General features: G+C 27.1%; 2 protein-coding genes, 1 long non-coding RNA gene and 1 other non-coding gene across 5 annotated transcripts in view; 2 read left to right on the forward strand and 2 right to left on the reverse strand.

Annotated features, from left to right (window-relative positions):
• Positions 1 to 1,490, forward strand: part of LOC114127224 (phosphoinositide 3-kinase adapter protein 1) — a 36,986-nt gene extending 35,496 nt beyond the window's left edge. The window contains 1 exon segment of the mRNA XM_050199230.1: positions 457 to 1,490. Within this exon segment, the coding sequence (XP_050055187.1) occupies positions 457 to 924 (468 nt within the window). The 3' untranslated portion in view covers positions 925 to 1,490.
• Positions 1,223 to 20,836, reverse strand: LOC114127230 (band 7 protein AGAP004871). 2 transcript variants are annotated; one of them, XM_050199231.1, is made up of 8 exons: positions 20,428 to 20,836; positions 6,976 to 7,085; positions 5,956 to 6,028; positions 5,807 to 5,889; positions 4,696 to 4,955; positions 4,412 to 4,592; positions 3,537 to 3,678; positions 1,223 to 1,664 (listed from the first exon to the last, which is right to left on the reverse strand). In XM_050199231.1, exons 1-7 carry the CDS (start codon positions 20,516 to 20,518, stop codon positions 3,544 to 3,546), a joined length of 933 nt encoding a protein of 310 aa, XP_050055188.1. In that variant the 5' UTR covers positions 20,519 to 20,836; the 3' UTR covers positions 1,223 to 1,664; positions 3,537 to 3,543. The 2 variants fall into 2 exon arrangements, with proteins under 2 accessions (XP_050055188.1, XP_027847221.2); XM_027991420.2 differs by lacking the exon at positions 1,223 to 1,664 and having other exon boundaries at positions 2,663 to 3,678; positions 20,428 to 20,834.
• On the reverse strand, positions 10,998 to 11,071 carry Trnai-aau (transfer RNA isoleucine (anticodon AAU)). The gene has a single exon. It is a non-coding gene; the product is annotated as a tRNA-Ile (tRNA).
• Positions 14,396 to 16,006, forward strand: LOC126549609 (uncharacterized). The gene is made up of 4 exons (XR_007603709.1): positions 14,396 to 14,488; positions 14,673 to 14,941; positions 15,393 to 15,570; positions 15,693 to 16,006. It is a non-coding gene; the product is annotated as an uncharacterized LOC126549609 (long non-coding RNA).
• Positions 20,837 to 21,718: the final 882 nt, after the last annotated feature.

Below are 21,718 nucleotides of genomic sequence, written 5' to 3' on the forward strand. Positions count from 1 at the left end.
TTCATCATTAAACAAATTTGTTATAAATTAGTAATTATTATACATAGCATACTTATATAGGTACTTTCATACGAACACTGCCCACAAAATTTAAGATTTTTATTAAAGTAAAATATTTAAGGTTACAAGTAATACATTAACCAATTAGGTATAATATTTATCTATGTATCGATAATAACATTTTGTTCACAGTAAATCGTTTTTACTGTCACACTTAAGTATAAAATAAATATCGGTTTTTTTTATGAATCAATTTAAGTACGCGGAAACACGCTTCTGTCTATCTCTGTACCTATATACTGTATCCACTACTGTTACGTTAATTATCAGCAGCAACCAATAACCCATCCATCCATAACTTTTAGTACCTGTTTTGCATTATCGTAATTTACTCTGAAAATAACGCTTATTGAGTACCTATCGCTAAATGAATTTTTTTTTCTGTTTCTATTCTAGCCTCTGAAGTCGTCTTTCTCGTACTTCGACCAGCCACACTCGTTCTCGACGTTCCTTCAGCAGAGCAGCAAAACGGCTGCCGACTTTGCGGGTCACGATTACGGCAACGTCGTGTACTCGCCCGTGGGCTCCGCAACCGCCGAGACCATCATGGAAGAGGAAATCGATGTGCCGTCCTGTAACGCTTCCCAGGCTCTTGGCGCCTCAGCCCTCCGGTGCATGACCGGAATCGCTTGTACGATCGCCACTTCGCCCACGACGGTCGACAAGTCCGAACACGACGAGGCAGCTGGATTCGAACAGTCTTACAGCGGTGGCGGTGGTGACAGCGGCGGTGGCTCAGTCAGCGGAGCAGATTTCGAAGACGTGGAAGACAAGGTACAGAGATTGTTCGACAATATGCCGGACTACACGAATGTCACGGTTTCCGACCGGAACTCCCGCAAATATGCGCCGTTGCAGACGTGAACATCACGCAAAATCTGTGTGTGGCCGCTCGCTGCCGAAATTTTTTCGTGTCTTTTTATTGGAACCATTAATGCGTACAATATAATAATGTATATAATATTATATTTTAGTTGTGCGCGGCTATGAGATTTTGAGAATCAATGGCGGCATACAATTTTCTAGCCACTCGAAGTCTGTGTAAAATAATTTAACAATATATATAGTATATAATTTAATAGGCTGATCTATACAATAATGAAATATATTTTTAAACACGGTTTTACGATACGTTTTATACGTAAAAAGGACTGGATAGTGATAATATATTATTAAATATTTTTATACTGGTGACTAAGGTTAATAACATTTAAATTTTAAAATTAAACGTGTTAAGCATAATACATCAAGCGAATAAGTCGTGTGAATATGTGCGCTCTCTCTCAAAAAAAAAAAAAAAAAATGTGCACTTTGAAGTTTGAACGTTGTAAATCGTTTTATTTATGAACCTATAATATTGTTATTTATATGTTATCATTTTTGTTTATATTTTTACTTCTTGAAATATACTTTTTTTAAATAATTATAAATATAGTGTTATTTTATGTTTTAAATTCTGATCAAAGTAATGAATGTATTGACTTTACAATGGTGTTTACTTACCTGAAGATACTTATTATAGAAGCAGATAAACGATTCAATTCTCAATATTGGAGTGGTTTCTATAGTGTAAATTTTATCTAGTTTTTTACATAGTTCGAATTCTGAAACATAAATACCTAGTATTTTTTCAAAATAAAAGGGAAAAAACATTTTTTTTTTTTTAAATAGTTTAAACAGGAATATCAATAAATTACATTTTACTATTTATAATAACACTATAGTATTTGAAAAATCAATGTTGTTTTAAAAGATTTAGTATAATATATATATATGGATGTTGAGTAATCAATTATGCAAGTTTTGTATCTTCTTCTGGTGAAAACGAAACTGATTTACATGATGGTACTTTGACTTTGGCATAACAAAAATATTGAATTTAAACATATGTAACCGTTTTTTATACTATTCAGAGCAGTTAAACTCATTTAGTAGGATTCGATTTAATTTATTTAATATCTAATATCTAAAATAATTCAGCGTGTTTCCAGAGACGTACATATATGAATCGTGCGTAAGGTAGCTCATTAGCTGGAGACAATTTCAAAAATTATTATTAAACATTTAACATATTATGTATACAATCTTGCAATTAAGTGCATCTTTATAAAATAAGTAGGTACATTGTTAGGTGTCATAAATTTATGTAATATTATAAAATCAAAATTAATTATAGCCACCAATAATCAATAATCATATATTACCTATATTAAAATTGTATGCGTAATAATTTTTTTATAAGATGGGAGTAAAGTTTTCCGTTCACAGTAAGCATTTAATCGCAGCATATTTGCATACATCAATATTCAACATAAATAATAATTACAATGTTATAAAATATACTTACTATATGCCTAGTTTATATTATATCTAATTCTAATATGATGGTGAATTGTAAATTTATAAGTATTAATTAGTGTACAAACATTTTTATAATAACCTTGGTTTATATATGCAACATTTATCCACCCTTCGATGATTTTAAATAAGTCGTAATAATAATAATTAAGTAGAACATGGTTTAGTTTGGGTATGGGTATCAACAACAAATATATAAAACATAAATGAATAAAATATATGAAAAATGATAATTAATTCTCAATTATTATTTTTTTTTTTTTGTATAACCTATATATTATATGGTATACCTAATTTAAAAATAAATCAATATTAGCTTATAATTATTCTATTTTTACAAATTATTAGTTCTTGGTTATATAACTCGTACAAAGTGGGGCGTAAAATATGCATCAGTTTTAAAGAATTATAAAATAACGATTATTCAATAACTTATAGGAATAAGGACTATGTTGTTCGATTAAGTAGAAAATCTAGTCTTTTGCATTATTTTTTAAAGATTACATCTCTAAAATAACGGCCGTCAGCAGTGATAGTTTCTTAAACTCATTCCCGGAAGCTTTCAATCGTTTGTCGGTACATTCGAATGGGTAAAGGCGGTAAAGCTTCCTTCCTGATTTTCACATTAAGTTCTTCCAAGCTGTATGGACGATGTTTAAAAACGTTTTCCTTTAGGTTATTTCAAAGAATAAAAAGTTATAAAATATACTTAAATCTGATGAGCACGCAGGTCACTTCACGCGAGTCACGTCTTAGAAACATTATAGACATCCGGTAAACATTTGTCTCAATTTTCCCATTAAAATTAAAAATTTGCAACTGACTTAAAACTGTATGTTCCTACAAACACAATGATACCCCTCTCAACTTTCTACCACCACCATAGTCTGAGTACAGGCCGTTCGAAACAGATGCATATCTTAGACCCGCACCCTGCAAATCGCAATATAAATGTGTCGATAACTGTAATATTTTCTAATATTTAATACATAATTTGTATCTAATAGTTGAACACACAAAATATATGTTTGATAAATATAATAAATATGAATAACTTCATCAATTTTTATAAGTTAATTTTTAACTTATAAGTTAAAACATATATGTGGAAAAAATACCTAACATTTAACTGCTTTGATTTTGTTGAGCTAGTTTTGTAGATTCCCGTGGTTCTCGAGGTCTCGTGAAAAATGAAATTATATCGATTGGTAGTGGGAATACGATTGTAGAATTCTTCTCCGCTGATATTGTATTCAATGTCTAAAAAAATAAAATAAAATATATACATACGACGTACGAATATTATATCTTAATACCTTATAACACAATATATGGTATTCAAAAATACAAAAAGGTTAACATAGAAACAAAATAAAATACCGCATTGTAACCTAAATTTATAAAAAAAAAAAAAATTACAAACCTAAATAACCATAGGAAAAAAATGTTATGAAATATCTGGTATTACTTTATTATAATCTTAATTAATTATATGAAAGGAAAACATTATATTTATATCTAACTATAGAATAATTTGAATATTTTTGCAAACCTTATCAAATTTCTAAATTTTAATGTTTATATAAAAAAATTTGTACTACTTGTTTTTCCTGATAATTTTGAAAAATATAAGAAGTTTTGAATTTTGACATCTTTAAAGTATTAAAACTATATACAGATCCAATTTTCTATAAAAAAATCCCCTTCAAAGTCAAAAACCAAACAATTCTTTCAACTAGGTACCAGGTACCTATACTCATCGTAAATATAATCACAAGAAATTGTAAAATCAAAATATTCATAGTTTCGATTAGAATCTAAAATATTTAATAATACTCATATAACTCACTTTAAAAAATTTTCCCTAGATATTATAGAGAGCACTATAATATTTTTAAAGGTTCCTTATAATTATAATAATTTTATTCTTACAATTATAATAACTCATAATTCTGTTTTTAATAAAAAAAAATTTAATTAAACCAAGTCATACTTGTAAGTATCTAAGTTGTAGAGCAGCCGGAGATTCACTTATAACTTCTGAAGCTTCACGGAGAGCCCTCGATGCTTTTTGTTCGCCTTCAGCCGCTATAACCTTAGCACGGGCTTCTCGGGCCGCCTCAGCTTCCGCCGCCATTGCCCTCTGCAACTGAACTGGCAATCTCACGTCCTTTCTGTAATGTTTTTCACCACATGTATTTATAAGTAACAACATATATAATGCTTTTATAGAAAAACCAAAAAAAAAAAACACTCTTCTTCAAAAATAGTACTCACATTTCCACTCGTTCTACTTTGATGCCCCACGACTCGGTGGCTTCGTCCAACAATACTTGCATGGTTTTCGATATGGCGTCTCGGTCGCTGAGAATTTCGTGCAACGGCCTAGTACCTAAGACGTTTCTTAATGTGGTTTGAGCTAATAGCCGAGTAGATTGATGAGCGTTGGCAACGTTAGCTACCGATATCGTAGCGTTGCATACACGATAATAGACCACGGCGTCCACGGACACAGTCACGCTATCTTTGGTCAATACCTAAATATCATAATATAATACTAATTTAGATTAAATTTATTATTTAGTAAATATATTAATATTATTAATTAATAACCTCATAACATACAATTCATTAAATATCAATAAAAACCTACCAGATACCTACAGTCCAAAAAATTAATATCTTAAAATTTGATAATAGATTAATTAAATTTAATACTAAACTGCTAAAGCCTAAATTACAAGATTGGTTCTACTAGTATTAAAAATTTAAACACGACTTTTCTATGTTGTACATTGGTATAAAGATGGAAACAATATAAACGGGTTGCTTTCCTCTCAAAACAAACATAATGGTATTTTAAAAATAAAAATGTTTGATTATAGTTTAGGCCATAATCCATTATTTAAATTAAGAAAAAAATTATTATTTAATATTGTCAAGTAGTGGTAAAGTAATTATAGTATTTCAAAAGTTAAAAATACCGTGTAAAACATTTTTAATTACCGGAGTACTTCAAGTACTCAGTGCTTTTATTATATACCTTTTAAACCATGACTTGCTTATTGCCTAACAATGTGTAAAATATTCATTGACGTGTATGTGGGTGACGGAGGCAAGAACCCCCATTTAATATCAAATTACTTTTTTTTTCTTTTTTGTTACCAGTTTTTTTATTATGGAAAAATCAAGAGACACTACTGCAGAATAGCCTACGCTCTATAGTAACATAGACAATACATGTAGGTGGCTGAAATAGGAAAATTGTATACATATTATACTATTTTTACTTACGTGAAGTATCGGTAATATTTGTGTATCGTCGATGTCATTTTACACAACAGAACAAATATAATACATAATAATAATAATATAAATTATACAATACCTCTTGTGGTGGAACGTCGTAAGTGCGTGTTCTTAAGTCAACACGAGCGTAGTTGTCAATACATGGCAAAATAAAGAATATACCTAGTAGGAAAAAAATCGCTCATTAATCGTGAATATTTTAGCATATTTACATAGACGTGAACTCACCTGGCCCTTTCGCCCCACCCGATATCAGACGTCCCAGGCGAAATATTACTGCTCGTTCGTATTCCTGAACTACCTGTTAATGCGAAAACAAAACAAATAAATTATTTCTATTGTTCAATAGAGAGTCGAAGTTTAGGGATTTATGCAAACGTTGGCGCATCCGAGTTGGGTCCCGAATACTATAGGGGCTAATCGCAGGTAGTGTACTAGTTGGGTCCTATAGTATAGGTACTATACTATACTTGGGTCCAGAATTATTTTAGGTATTCCACTAGTTCCTGAATATTTTTTGTTAAGTACTACACTATACTATACTAACATTTTCATTCCCAATTTAACAGATTGTCTATGATCTATTTAAACAACAGGTATGGTTAAAAATGTTTTTACAGTTTTTTTTTTTATTTCTTTTCTATTAAAATATAAGTTATTAGAATTTTGTAAAAAATAAATCACTTTTGTGTTGGTAAAAATATTAAAAATGTTAAAAACCAAGTATAAAAATACATATTATATAATATAAATTTAGCCATATAAGTATAAGTGTAAAAATATTAAAAATGTTAAAATAATTATATAATATAAATAAAAATAAAATAATATTTTTTGAAAAATCACATGTGTTGGTAGAAATGTATAAGACATTAATTTTATAAAATCAAATCGATTTATTATTCCTGCAATTTTTTTATTCATATGGTCAGCTATAAATTTTTCTTTTAGTAAAATGCAGTTTCTTTTCTACATTACTTCTACACTTCTCATTTTTATATAAGTATCAATTTTTACGTTTACGTTAATGTTAGTATAGTGTAATACTTACTTACCAAAAAATATTCAATAGTGCTGTAGCTAAAATAATTCAGGACCAACTAGTGTAGTAACTATAAAAATCTAGGACCGAATTAGTATAGTACCTATAAAAATCCGGGACCCAACTAGTGTAGCAATTTTAAATTTGGGACCCAACTCGGATGCAGCCGTTAACGTAGGTAGAATGAAACTACTAAATGCACTAACTTTGAAACAGACGAACAAAGAAAACGGGAACGTGATGACAACAAGTGCCCAAGCACACACGGTCATAAATTTACCGCATACACCTGGATCGGTTGGCGCGCTATCCTCGGCTAAAAAGTTAAATGGATTAAATTATTATTGAAATCGTTATAATATGACCGATGGCAGATATGACAAGCCCCTTCTACATAAATGAAAAAAAACACACGTTTCATTCGTTTCAATAAATCGATTGAAAACAAAAAACGTAGGTATTTTTCGTGCACAAGTAAATTATATGGTTCCTATATATTATAGACTATAGTATAAAACTATATATATATATATATATATATATATATATATATATATATATATATATATATACAATATATACCTACCTACCGATTGTATAAATTATAATATTATATTTATATGAAATCATATGTTAATGTAAAATAATCCAAATATTTTTATTAGTTCAAAAATGTAATTAGATTATCGTGTAAAATATTTGACATGCGATACTAAAATCAAATCTATAACTCTCCTAATGTTAATCTACGCCATATGTATTCAGTATTGTAACACGATAAATTGTTGAACAAAAAAGTAGGTGAATTCTAAATCCCTATTCAGTATTCTAGTTTAAATGACTGTAAAATGAAAAACCAAGATCTACTAGTACGCTTATAATATAATATATGAAAAGTTTTTAAATAAAACCTACCTATATCTATGTTTATAATTTTTTTTTTATGAAATATTTATTCAAATTTAATTAAAAAATATTTTAATTACCGTGATTCCAACGACTATTATTCCTATAAATGTTTGTTTTAAGGCTACAGTTCTATAATTTAATTTTAAAGCAATACATTTATTGATTTTACTATAAAAAGTGTCTACAAAAAGCCAGGAATTTTTATATAAATGGGAAAAGCCCCATTTTTTCTTTTAATTAAAATTTTCATTTCATTATTTTTTACCGTGTGTTATTTTATTTAAGTTTTTATTAATAAAGTATGAAGTGTAAACAACTTCATGTTTCATAAAATAAAGAATCTCTTACATTGTTTACTGAAAAAACATTGACGTGGGTCTAACAATTTATTGATTAAAAAATAAGTAAATAATGAAATACATTTTTAGAATTGCTAATTTAATATATTATTATATCTATACTATAAAAGTAAGTCTCAATTTTTTGTCACGCAAACAAATTCACACCGTTCAACGTATTGTCACCAAATTGTTTACTGTTATACCTGGAGAGTTTCCTAGAGTTTATAGTACCACTTTTATTAGGGAATATATCCAATATATTGATATTTTCAGATTTTTACAGAAATATGGTATTTGTCTCTAAACACATTATTTGGTGTGAAAACGAAACATATCTACGTGTTCCTATAGTAAAGTAATACAGTATATTGTGTATTTCATTTATTTCGAAAAGAGAACATATAGCAATGTTACACAAAATAAGTTTGGTGTCTCTTCTGTAAAATTTAATTTCGACATATATGTATTATATATATAGTCAACTCTCAATAAGGACTTTTGAAAAACTTCGATTTACCGAGTGTACAAATTGCTGAATAGTACAAAATATTGAAAAAAAAAATCGATTTACCGAGACTTAAGAAACAAAAAAAAAAAATTATTGTACGTTTATCATTATTATTTTACGTGCATAATTAATAAACATTTCAACAATTAGGAAGTGTTACAGTTATGTATTTATTGTTTTTAAAATATAAATCAAACTATATAATTATACTATGAAAATTAAACTTTTTTTCCGAAATCGTACGACTTTTTTTTGAAATTAATAGCACTCATCACAAGATCTTTACTTTATAACCAACCAAACGAAATTAAAATAAAAAAATAGCACTGTCAAGTGGGAATCGTTCTGCTGTACATTAGGTGCCGTATGGATCACTAATATGTTAGGTATATATAGAAGTGTTAAATTTGAATCCAATTATAGGTATCATTGTTACGAAAAATGATTCTGAACGGAGTTGATTTATCAGCCTAAGATATATATTATTTAAATTGGGCGGTGAAAAAGGTACTTTATGTTTTAATGACCTAAATACACCAATATTAAAGTTTTTTATAATTATTGTAAGCCAAACTTATGGAAAATTATGTATTAAATTTTCAACTCTAAGCTACTAATTCAAAATTTTTTAACTACAAAATAAATTGCTAATATTCGTGATTTTAACGAATTTTTGTCAATGTTTGAACTTCAAACGCAAATACAAATGTTGACAATGTATTCTTATAATTTTTAAATCTCTATAAGAATAACTTATGAGGAACTTTGTATTAAATTTTCAAGTATTTTGACTTAGCCAAAAAGTTTTTATCGACAAGTATAAAAAAAATCTTAAAAGAAAACGAATATTTCAAATTCCTATAAATAGCATTAAGATAAATTAAATATTTTGTAAATTAAATCATGTAAAGAAAATTCCAATCTAAATAACTGGTAAAATTTTCAAAGTATGTAAAAAATACGACTTCTAAAATTTGAACTTTAAAACGCTTATCATCCAAATTTTTTTTATCGACACTTAAAGAAAAAATATTTAGGAAAATCGAAAATTTCAATTGCCTATGAATAGCTCAAAAAAGCAACACTATTTTGAAAATTGAACTATATATAGATACCTAACACTAATATAAACGTTTAATTAAAATTTCAAGTATTTGCACAGTTATTCGTTTTTGAGTTACAACTTACAACTATTGAACCACATAAAAATTCGATTTTTTTGAAAACTGTTGGAAAATATTTTCTTTAGACCTCTATAATGCACTTAACCATTGGAAACCACCAAGAAGTTAGAAATTGAAGCATTATTTTGACAAGTTATGCTGTACACAGACACAAAAAAAACAAAACAAAACAAAACAAAAAACACATCATTTTAAAATCAATACACTCATCACTTCGTTCAGAATAAAAAATTCATTAGGCTATCGACAAATTAAAACTTAAAATACGATAAGAGACGATTAAAAAATAACGATAAAATTTTTACGATAATAATTCTATAATTATTGAAAATAGTAAGCTGAATTTCTACACGATTATATAGTAAATTATTAATAAAAATATTATAAAAAATATATTTGGTAAATACCGAGAGTTGAACGGATAAAAATTCGAATTGTCACTAACAAGTGGCCAATTTTCCCAAAATGCAATTTCAAATTATAGAGTGTACTTAAATTAATGGTTTTTATTTAAATTACCGCGAAATTTTCAAGAGAACGAGTATTTATTTCGAATTACCGAACATTTCGAATTATCGAAGGTTTGAAATATCGAAAGTCGTCTGTATTATAATTTATAATATATTAAAATAATTGTTTAACGCGTATAGTTAAGCAATCGCCCACGACTAACCTTAAAATGTGTATGTACCATCGACGATGAATCAATTATTATTATTGAAGAAGTATATGAGATGTGACAACATTGACAACGGCTAGGTGCTTTGAACGGTCCTGGAGGGTTTGAAGTACACATCACTGCGTTCTAACTACGACTGACTGACTTAGTCTTGAGACTCGGAGTAGTTAAAATAAGTTAAAACGTATGTAATAATAATAATAATAATAATAATAACCAATAGAAAAGTAGTATATTATGTCAGCAACGCGCTGATTGGCTGTATGATGCGAAACCCCACAGAAGTCACGCCCAATGTTGTTGTTTAATAATCATTATTATTATTATTCATTTAACAACGTTATATTATTATATAATATATTTCCCGATTGTAAGAATAATATTATAAATGTGAGAAAAAAATTATTTTTATTATCTAAAGGCGTAAATATTTACGCGAATTTATAAACACCTTAAATTATTATTTTGCGTTATTTTACCACACGAAATTTTTACCTTTCGGTAAAGTCATGGTGCACGCGGATGACAGCTAGTTATGAATAGAATTATTTGATATAAAAAAAAATTTAACTTATAAAACTGATGAGAAAAACAAACAAAAATTATCTGGCCCATGGGGGGATCGAACCCACGACCTTCGCGTTATTAGCACGACGCTCTAACCAACTGAGCTAATGGGCCACATGAACGCAGGAGATATTTTATTAGATTCTGAGCGGAGTGATACATTTTTTACCTGTATCATGACTATTGGTATGATCATGGTCGTGACTTATAATTAATAGTTGTGAATTAAAAAGACCCATTAAAGCAATAAAATTTCAATTTTCTAGTTTAAGGAAAATTTCCCGACTTCCGATAGTATTGTATAACAAATGTACCTACCTACAGTTTTGTTAAATATATTCAAATAAATTCATTTGATTACTTTTTGTTATTCAAATTTCAAATATTATTTTAAATAATTTTTTGAAAAAGTATTCAAATACGTATTCTGATTATTTTTTTTTTATTTGTATTTTTTTATTCATTAAATACTAAAAAATAAATTAAATATAATTTTCCCATAATCCTACGATAATTTTTATAAACACTAATGATTTTTTTTTCATGGTCAAACAAAAGCTTATTAAATGTTTTTAATAAAAATGATATATCCACATACTAATTATAAAAATTCCAAATAAATTACTTTTATCATTGAAAGGATTAAGGAAACACCTTCAATTAAAAACGTGTTTATAAAATATAACACTCCCTTTCGGAGTAGGTAGTACATCCTGAAAGGGTTTGTACAACTGTCAAAATCACAGTGTTAACAAAAGAAAACGTCGTCGTATGAGTGATGAAAATGTTGAAACAGTTATTTTACCATTGTTACCTATAAAAATGTAATAAAGAAGTAGTTGATAGCTAAATAATACCTACTAAATATTTATTATAAATACAATAACTATTTGTAAATATATTATGTTTGTGTATTATTTATTATTAGGTATGTTTGTACTTTGTACCAATATTAACTTTAAACGTTTATTTCCAATTATTCCAAAACTGATAAAAACTAGCAAAAAAAAGTATTCTAATATTATTCAAAATTTGATCTAGTTCAATAGTTATCAATGGGGACGATATCACCCCTTTATGGTTTATGGACAGTGAAGGGTTACAAAAGGCAGCAAACTAGTTGTGGGCAATGCACTAATTTTAAGCGGTAAGGGAGTGGTGAACTTTTTAAGCATATTGTATTTACATTAAAACTTAAAAACAATAAAAACTAAAAGCAACGTGGATAAGGTTCATCTGTAATTGTTTCAGTTTATCAATTAATTTATAAGATAAATACATGATTATGAAAAATATATAAGCTACCTACCAGAGCACCAAATCGTTTTAAAACTTATTATAATCTTATTATTAGGTTCTCTATATGACTATATAATCTAACATACATCGATTTCGTCGGCTATTTTCACTAATTCCACCAGCTACTGTTTTTCCCACCTTGAATATGCATTTTAAAATATACATCCATGATAAATTGTATAAAATGATTTAACTTACCTAAAAAAATATTTCTACAACAAAAAATTTTCTAAAAAATAGATTTAGAAAATATTGATTGTTATGAAAAAAAAAATTTACATTAAAATTACATTTTATTCTCCCTATTTTATATAGGTAATAAGATTACAGAATAAAAATAAAATAAATCAATATATTTTATTTTATTCCGTATGTATTGCACTATTGCTATTTGCTATAAGTCTATAACATATGCCAATTAGGTATATGATTCTGACTGAAAATCTTATAATTTAGATTTTAGACAATACATTTTATAATATAAATATAAGCTATTAAAAAATAGCTTTAAATTACTTAGCACAACCGTCAACCATCTCAGAAATTAACAGCATTATTTCAAAACATTTCAATTATCCAATTCAATTGTATATATTATTTTCATTGTAAGTACTTAAACATTACATTATATTTATTATTTACTGCTATAATCTGTACACATATACTATACTTTTATTTTTATTTTATTTTAATAAAATAATTTAAATACATAATTTTATGAAAAAAATTTACAAACCCGATTGATATCCTATTATCTTAACACAGTTACGTGGCCATACGGTACATATTGTATGTAGACAAGGCCGTATCTAGAAATTTTTTCGGAGGAGGGAGGGCGTCCAAAACATGTATATTGTAATTTTATTTAATTTAGACCCATCAATAGCAAATCTATTATTAGGCGCTATAATAATATTTAAATGTTTAAATCATTTATGACTGAAAATGTTTACGTTGGTAGTAAAAATATAGTTATTTTAAACATTTGTAAAATATTGAAGGAATTTTGGGAGGGGAAGGTCCAGACCCCTTGGACCCTCTCTCAGATACGGCCTTGTATTTATAGATCTATAAATAATTTATTATTCACTACATTTGCAATTTGCTTATAACATTTCTAGCGTAGACGACAATGATACTATTGTCTCACATTTTTTCGCCTGACACGGTATAAAATAATTTTAACATTACAAAGATTATGTTCAAATAAATCCAATGAAATAGACTGATTAGATGATGCGGTACATCGAATATAATGAAGGACAATTCTCCTGCGTACTAAAATTTATTAATATAAGTTTCAACCTTGACATCAATATAAATATAATTATGTATACAAGGTAGTTCATCAAGCATGCTCACCCCTATTGTACCATTTAATTTTAATAATGAATATATTCAAATTCTGATTTTTGTTGTTCTTAAATAGACTTTAAAATTGTCCTGTGACGATATGTTGATATAAACTTCTACTTTTTAAATGAGAACCTCTTTTTTATTATAAGTAAAGGTAAAAAATTAAATACATAAAAATAAATCATAACACCACTTACAATTGGTCGATATCATATGTATATACTGTATATGATATTAGTACTTCGCATAATATATTATGATATATTTTAGATTCTGAGTGAAGCGAGGAATGTATTGGTTTTACAATGATGTTTATTTCTTTTTCTTTTTGTATTCTGGCAACACTTTTTTTCCTCCTAAACTTGCTTAAAAATATCAAGTGTAGCATCTTTTCTGAAAGGTAATGTTCTTGAGCTGGTACTTTAGAGAGGTCATTTTTCGATTTTCAAAACAGTACTCGAAATAAAAACGGTTAAATGAGAAAAAACGTACGATTTCACGATTTTATAATACTAAACAATTACGGACGACATTTTTTTTTACTATATAATAAATTATAGATTGTTGATAATGTAATGTTATCCACCGAGCTTCACTCAGAATTGTTTTTGTTAGCAATGGTATATTGTCGCTCACAGATAAAAGCCTTATATGTACCTTATGTATCCCACGCCTTCCCGACTTTTTTATTATATTTTCTATTAGTATTATAATATGTTTATTCCCTACATTTTTTTGTAAAAAAATTTTACGCTATATTTTTGTACCATCTAAAGGTTTTTTCTTTCGCAAGGGTATTGGGTATACAACATTATCTGGTCTTGCCAATCAATACCGGACATGATAGCAGTTATCGATTAACACCGATAAACCCTGGTTAGTCTTATATTACTTTTTATTAAGTATTATATATATATATATTTATTAATATTGAAGATTTTATTTATAGTTAAATTTTTATAAAAATAAGAAATATCTCATTCTTACATAATGAAATGTATTAATAAGATTTATTATTAATAGCTTTTGTTTTGAAAATATATTTTTTTTTCATATACAGAATTTCAAAAAGAATTAAATTCCATATAAATTATCATTCATTAAACATAAACTAAGGAGTGTTGTAAGCAACCAAACGGAATAAATTGAGCCAACGTATGGAAAATTTAGAAACTCAAAATCTCAGTAACACAACCTTACAAACTAATAATAACGAAAATAATACATACTTCAAATCTTTTATACCTGGCTTACCTATGAACACTACGATTAGATTTAAATGCATTCAATCAGAAATTATCTAAAGATGAAATATTTTGTAATGATATGGTAAGTAAACAGTATACTTATTATATAGGACATATTATATGTTTGGAATGTTTGAATACTACTTAAATACATAATAATATAACGGTATTTTAATAACTGAGATCATTATATAATAATTGTGAAAAATATGTACGTATATAATAACCTAAATCTTGATAATGACGTATAGGATTGATATTTTTTAAATCTGATCTTAACTTTGTAAAAATCTATATGTATAATATTTTAATATACCTACTTAGTAATTCAACCAAAATTTAAAAAATCAATCTATCCACATTTATTATACTTTGATCACTATATATATTGACTGTCAAATTATTTAAAACATATGGTGTATTAATTTTCCAAGCATATTGATTATTTTAAAATATATGTGAAATATATATATATATATATGTTTAATAGTATATATATTATAATGTTTTCTTTTGTATACCTATTATTGTAGAGTATAGATTAAATATTAATCAACTAACATAATATTATACATGGGAGAAAAAAACTTTAAGGCAATAAAAGAATAATGATTAAGCTTTTTCCGATGAACTGTCAACAATTTTTTCATATTCTGGTAAAAAGAGGAAAATCCAAATTTTCAGACCAAATGATTTGTACGATTATTTTTGGTAAGATTATGATATAAAAATATATATTTATATATATTATAAAATATAATAATATGTTGATATACTATTATTATTATTACTGAACATAATTTTAATATAATGTAATTAAAATTGTTTATCAGATGCTGTAAAAAAAATCAATTAAAGTTCCAAAATGTTACTCAGAATGAAATGGGAGAAGTAGTTTAGTATGTCTTTGCCCAAGCTTTATTCAACATCAAACGTCTTCAACTATTAAATAATAATCATGTAACATCTACCTTATTATTTATTAAGTCAAATAATATTATGTATTAAAAACTTTTTTTTTAATATTTTATTAGATACCAAATTATGTTATATTTTAAATATTGTCCATTAGATATTTAATTCAAAATGTTAAAGAGTTCAATCAATGATTGCTATTCATTGTATAAATATTTAAAAACATGTACCTACTCGCAATTAAAAAAAAAACATTTATTAAATTATATAATTTATTTAAAATAATGAAAAAATATTTATTAAATATTGATGTTCTGTGTGGATGTGGCTTCTACTACCTATATATAGTATATTTAAATTATTAAAATAGAAATTGAATATTGAACTGTAATATTGGTATTTTAAATTCAATAAAAAATTATTATATCTATATGGCATTATTTCATTACAAATAGCATATTTTTAAATTCAGTAATTTGATCTGGTTTTTGCAAACATTATCATATAAAATGCAGTAGAATTTCGTGAATACATTTGTAATATAAATATAGCTTGAAATAAGTAAAGATATTTTGAAAATATCTTTGTGAATAAATATAAAAAATAATAAATGAGAAATTACGAGTGTTCCAATAACTACGTGTCTACGTCATCAATATTATTTCAATTAAAATAAAAGTTATTTTATCGTTTAAATAACCTGCAATTGTAATATATTTTCAAAATGTTTTACATGAGAAGCAAAAGTTATATAAATATAAATCAAAAAAATGCATAAACATCAGAGGCCCCTCAGAGTATCAATAACTAAATCTGATGAATTTGATTTTGATACCAAAAACAGCAGAAACCTTAGGAAAACCTTATCTTCAAAGTTGAAGTCTGAAGATTGAGGCAAATTTCAGTGCTCCAAACAGTGATGACAATTGACAGACATAACATAAAAACACATATCATTGTAAAATCAATACATAGATATGATGTCTATAGACTATAATAAGAAAATTTAAAATGTTTGTATATTCATAATTTATATACTAGACTAATAGGTACTAGCTACTAGCACTAACTGATTTATACATTATATTAATCAATTTTTATAACAGAGCCACAACGATATAGTGCCGGAGTTACAAGGAACAACAAAAAAAACATTAAGGGATGATATAACCTCTAACCTCTCAAGTTGCACCACTGTATTTATTAATATCTCGTTTACCCTGCAACCAATAATATATGTCACGAGTCACGACTCACGATATGTTGCGTGTCGCTTATCCCAACCCACCTGTTACAAGTATCATTATTTATTTACATAGGCGCCCGCAGAAATTTTTTTAGGAGGGGGCAATGTTAGCATTTATTATATAATAAATAGTAATTTATCTGTAAACATTCAATTTAAAACATATTTTTGAAAAGCCAGAGGGGGTCAAATGCCCCAGCTTGCCCCTCCTTGCGGGCGCCTATGTTTATTTACCTAATAATTAAAAAATAAGTTATTTTTTAAGTTGTTTTTTTTCAATTTTTATATCTATGGACGTATTTATGAGTTATGATTAGAATACAATTTAAATAAAAATATTGCCAATTTTGAATAAATGTAAATTGAATAAAATGTAGTTAATCCGATTAAAAAACAAAATTTTTAATTGTTTCTGCTGTTTAATAGTAAAATAACTTGGTCAGCGTGAACTTTTTTATCGACTTGGGAAAATTAAAATATTGTTCCTAGTTCATAGAATTATGAAAAGTAGGTTTAATAATATGTGTCACACGCTGTTTTAACCATATATAATATAGATATACCATACGATACGATACAAATGATACAATTATTATACAAACTATATTAATAAAAACTATACTGTATAGATACTTATTTCACGACTAGAAAACTAAAATTAATAACACAAATAACATGCAATATTATTGTTCTGAATGTAAAAAATAATAATAATAATAATAATAATAAGTGCATAATGTATAAAATATAAAAAATTGTAAGTACAAACATATTAATAATTTTATATTTTCAGAGTAAAACTCTGACCGACTGGAATAATATTAAGCGGATGAAAATTAAATTATGCTTCCATTGAAATGTTGATGAGTTAAGTTTAGTTGAGACTATATAGTCTATAGAACTCGAGAAGAGTACAAAATTATTAAGGTATAAATATTGAAACTTGATGAGTAGTTATAAACAATAGTTTTCGTGAAATGAGTGTTGAAAGCCGTCAAACTATATGCAAACAATACACGTTAACAATATTATGCAAGATAATATAATTATTAATTATTATTATATTATTATGCCATTATAATATAAAATGTACCCGCATACTGACACCCTTTCTAACAACAGATCTTGTCTAATAGGTACGCGAACTGTTGTCTCCAAAATATCTTTAAAACATAAAAATTATTAAACAATTTTTGGAGATATATTTGTTAAATCTGAACCAAAATTGTTTTTCCAATTTTTTTTTTGTTTTATAAATATATATATAATATATATGGTCACTATGATCTACAGGTCATCACTATTGATTGTGGCAGTTAAGTGACCTGTTAACAAAATCTTTAAGCAAACCACTATATTCTAGAGAGTTAGAGTATGATAGTGCGCTTTTTTTGATATTAGCGTGAATTGGCCTATTGTCAAACTTTTAGGAAAGATAATTATCCGTGTGTCCGTATACTCTTGTAGGTTTTTTACGATATTTTAATTTTTAAGTGAATCATGAGCATTTTCAAGTATTTAAGACAGAGACAACATATGAGAGTGCGACGTCTTCTTAAGAGAAACGCTATCCACACTATAGTACCTATTGTAGGAATTAATAGTATTAGGTATCTAAATACCAACCTAGTACCGACTATCATAATAATATAATATCCATTTTAGCTCTAACCTATACTTTTGTATACAGTGTATAGGTAATATACCTAAATTATCTGAATTATTTGGATAAAAATACAACTTTAGTAGTGACCTTCACATTCGTGTAGTTAAATCAATATTGCACAATATTGTTCTTTTTAATATATATGAAATGGAAAAATAAATATGTACTAAATTATAAATACAATTTTCTTCGAATATTCTGGTTGGTTATTGGTAACATACACAATCGTGTACTAGTTTACTTAGTATAGGAACAAATCTCATATCATACTTCATAAAACTAATATAATATTATGAATCTAATAACTTACTAAGTACCTATAGACATTAGTATGGGATAGGAATAGTAAACAATAAAAACTAAAATAAAACTCATATCATACTTCACAAAACTAATATAATATTATGAATCTAATAACTTACTAGGTACCTATACACATTAGTGTAGAATAGGAATAGTAAACAATAAGAACTAAAATAAAACTCGGGCTTGATATTTAATCAACATGCACATAAGTGTAGAATTATAGGTAAGTATACAACTATTACAACTACGTCGGTAATTTGTTGACTAGAGCTTAAAGGGATATTGAAAATATTTTAAGTATTTTTTTTTTCGTGACACTGGTCACTGATTACATAGCAAATTGAATGGTTAATGATTGTTGTATTTTTGAAGTTTTCAGATTCACAATAACAGCGTAAAATATGAAAAATATTTTTTAACTAAATTGTACTATCTGATTATAATAATATACTATTCATTAAGTGTTTTTGAAACCAAAACTTAAACCCGTTCCAAATTCTTTTGATTTGTTTTACTATAATAAGTAATAACCACATAATTTTAAATAGTATGTAGGTAAGTACCTATTTTAAACGTGTTATTTATGAAAACAATTGCGCAAACGAAACTTAAGATACTAAACTGGTGATATTCAGTAAGATAATCATCTTTAGCTGATAATTAATGATCAACAAAATTAATGTATTCGGTAAATTAATCTCTCAAGGAACTACCTACTGTCTTGAAAATAATATATTTTGAACATTACGGAAATCGATTTGAATATACATAGTCATTTCTCATTAGTATACGTACAAATAGTACACCTATCGATAAATAAATAAATTATGAATGTTATGAAAGGTAATTTGGGTCAACCATTTGAGCGCATTCGATTTTCTCTGAAAATACTCGGAAAAATTCGAGTTAATAAAGTTTACCTACGTCGGGTATACCTATTTTGATTTGAAAACAATTCTAGAGTGCCCCAATATAATATACGTATTTTAATTTGTCTATAGAAACAGAGTAGATAGGTAATGTCATTGATCGTAGAAATAAAATAATTAATTAATTTCTTTGTTTTCATCACAGTTGTAGATGCATAGAGCATATTTTGTGTTATTTATTTGAGCATAAAATTAATTACACAAACACACCATAATTTTACCCGCAGTTATTCAATTATAAAAAACAAAAACTCTTTGCATCACTATAATATGTTCATCTGCAAACTGACAGTTTAAACAATACCGACCAAACTTCTATCAAAATGCAAAGGTACTTATTTAAATTAATTATTTTCAATCAATGCTTATTATCATTATTCTGCTAACAATAAAGTTGAAACGAGTGAATAAATTATTTTTTTATATATATATAGTTGCATTTGATATTGACAAAAATCACGATCGATAAATAAAACTACCCATCTATGGTTAATTAAAATACTGACCTCCGATTATGCGATGTCTTTGATCCACGGTTCTAGACGTGTCGACGTGATTCGCAAAATCGATGACTTCGGTGGAGTCGGAATTTTGCATATTTGCGGCTACTTGTTTGGGGTGTATCTGTATGAAAATATAATGCCCTCCTCGCACGGGGATACGCAAAATAATCTCTAAATCGCCAAAATACTAGGATACTGAGTGACTATAGGCAATATTGTGCATGGGTATCTACTGAATGGCGTCGAAGAGACGGCGCTATTAACCGTTCTCCTCAGTCGACGGTCTTCCCGCGTCTGATTCGAAGGGACTGGCGACAGCGCGACGACTACGCGTACACGACGCGGCGGCGAAATAACAAACGATCGACTGAAAATTGATCCGCTTACTACCTATAATATAATATTATACAATAAACCGAATTCAAAATTTTTAACTGTAATGAAAACGCGACAGGAACGCTTTTTTCTACATCTACACATGTCATATTATATATTTTAAAGTATACATCTATATATTTAAATTAATGTATAACATAATATACCTATATTATATACCTCCTATACTTTATTGTGTCTTACTATTATTAATATAAGGATAATATAATATTTATGGATATCTATGCGTGACCCTGTGGGGCAGTATAACATATATTGGGTATAAACGCGAAGTTTCCGTTCCAGACATCGAACGTCTAAAATATTTAAACACTTAACCGCGGTGGCCGTGGGAATGCGAGTGTTTACGTCTTTTCGTTCGTATATAGAATTTTAATGAGATCAAACCGTAAAATCGATTCGAATGGAGCAATTCACTTTACCCACATTATTAGCTATAAATAAAAATATTATTGTTAATATTATTATGAAACGGTGCGCCGAGGTGGACACCGCGTAAAATAGAGAAGGTATATAGGTATTGATCTGAAAAAACTGACACTATGTATACTTCATAACCCGCCAATCGTATGTCCAAATGTAAAAATGTTTGTTTATTTATTCATATATACATACTTATTATCATATTATTGTATACTCTCGAAATCAGGTAATTGTACAATATTCTGGTAAAGACCCAATTAGGTAATTGGTTTACAATAATACAATATAATATGTCCATGAATTTTAAATATTTAGTATTCATACTTAATATTTATTATTGGTAATTAGTAATTACCTATATATATGATTTTATGTTAATATACGTTTACATAGTCATAAAGAAAAAATGTATACTTACTCTCACTCCGTCGTTAAAAAAAAAAAAAAAGTACCTACATATTATTCGTATGTATAT

This window comes from Aphis gossypii, chromosome 2, assembly GCF_020184175.1.
Source record: "Aphis gossypii isolate Hap1 chromosome 2, ASM2018417v2, whole genome shotgun sequence".
Classification (NCBI taxonomy): Eukaryota; Metazoa; Arthropoda; class Insecta; order Hemiptera; family Aphididae; genus Aphis; species Aphis gossypii.

Bases quoted from the DNA above. Each gene is read 5' to 3' on its own strand.
- LOC114127230 (XM_050199231.1), bottom strand. From the start codon at position 20,518: ATGCAAAATTCCGACTCCACCGAAGTCATCGATTTTGCGAATCACGTC. The intron at 6,029-6,975 runs GTTAGTGCATTT...TCGCATTAACAG, and splicing joins CTTTGTTCGTCTGTTTCAAA to GTAGTTCAGGAATACGAACG. The intron at 4,956-5,806 runs GTATTGTATAAT...TATGATATTTAG, and splicing joins ACGACGTTCCACCACAAGAG to GTATTGACCAAAGATAGCGT.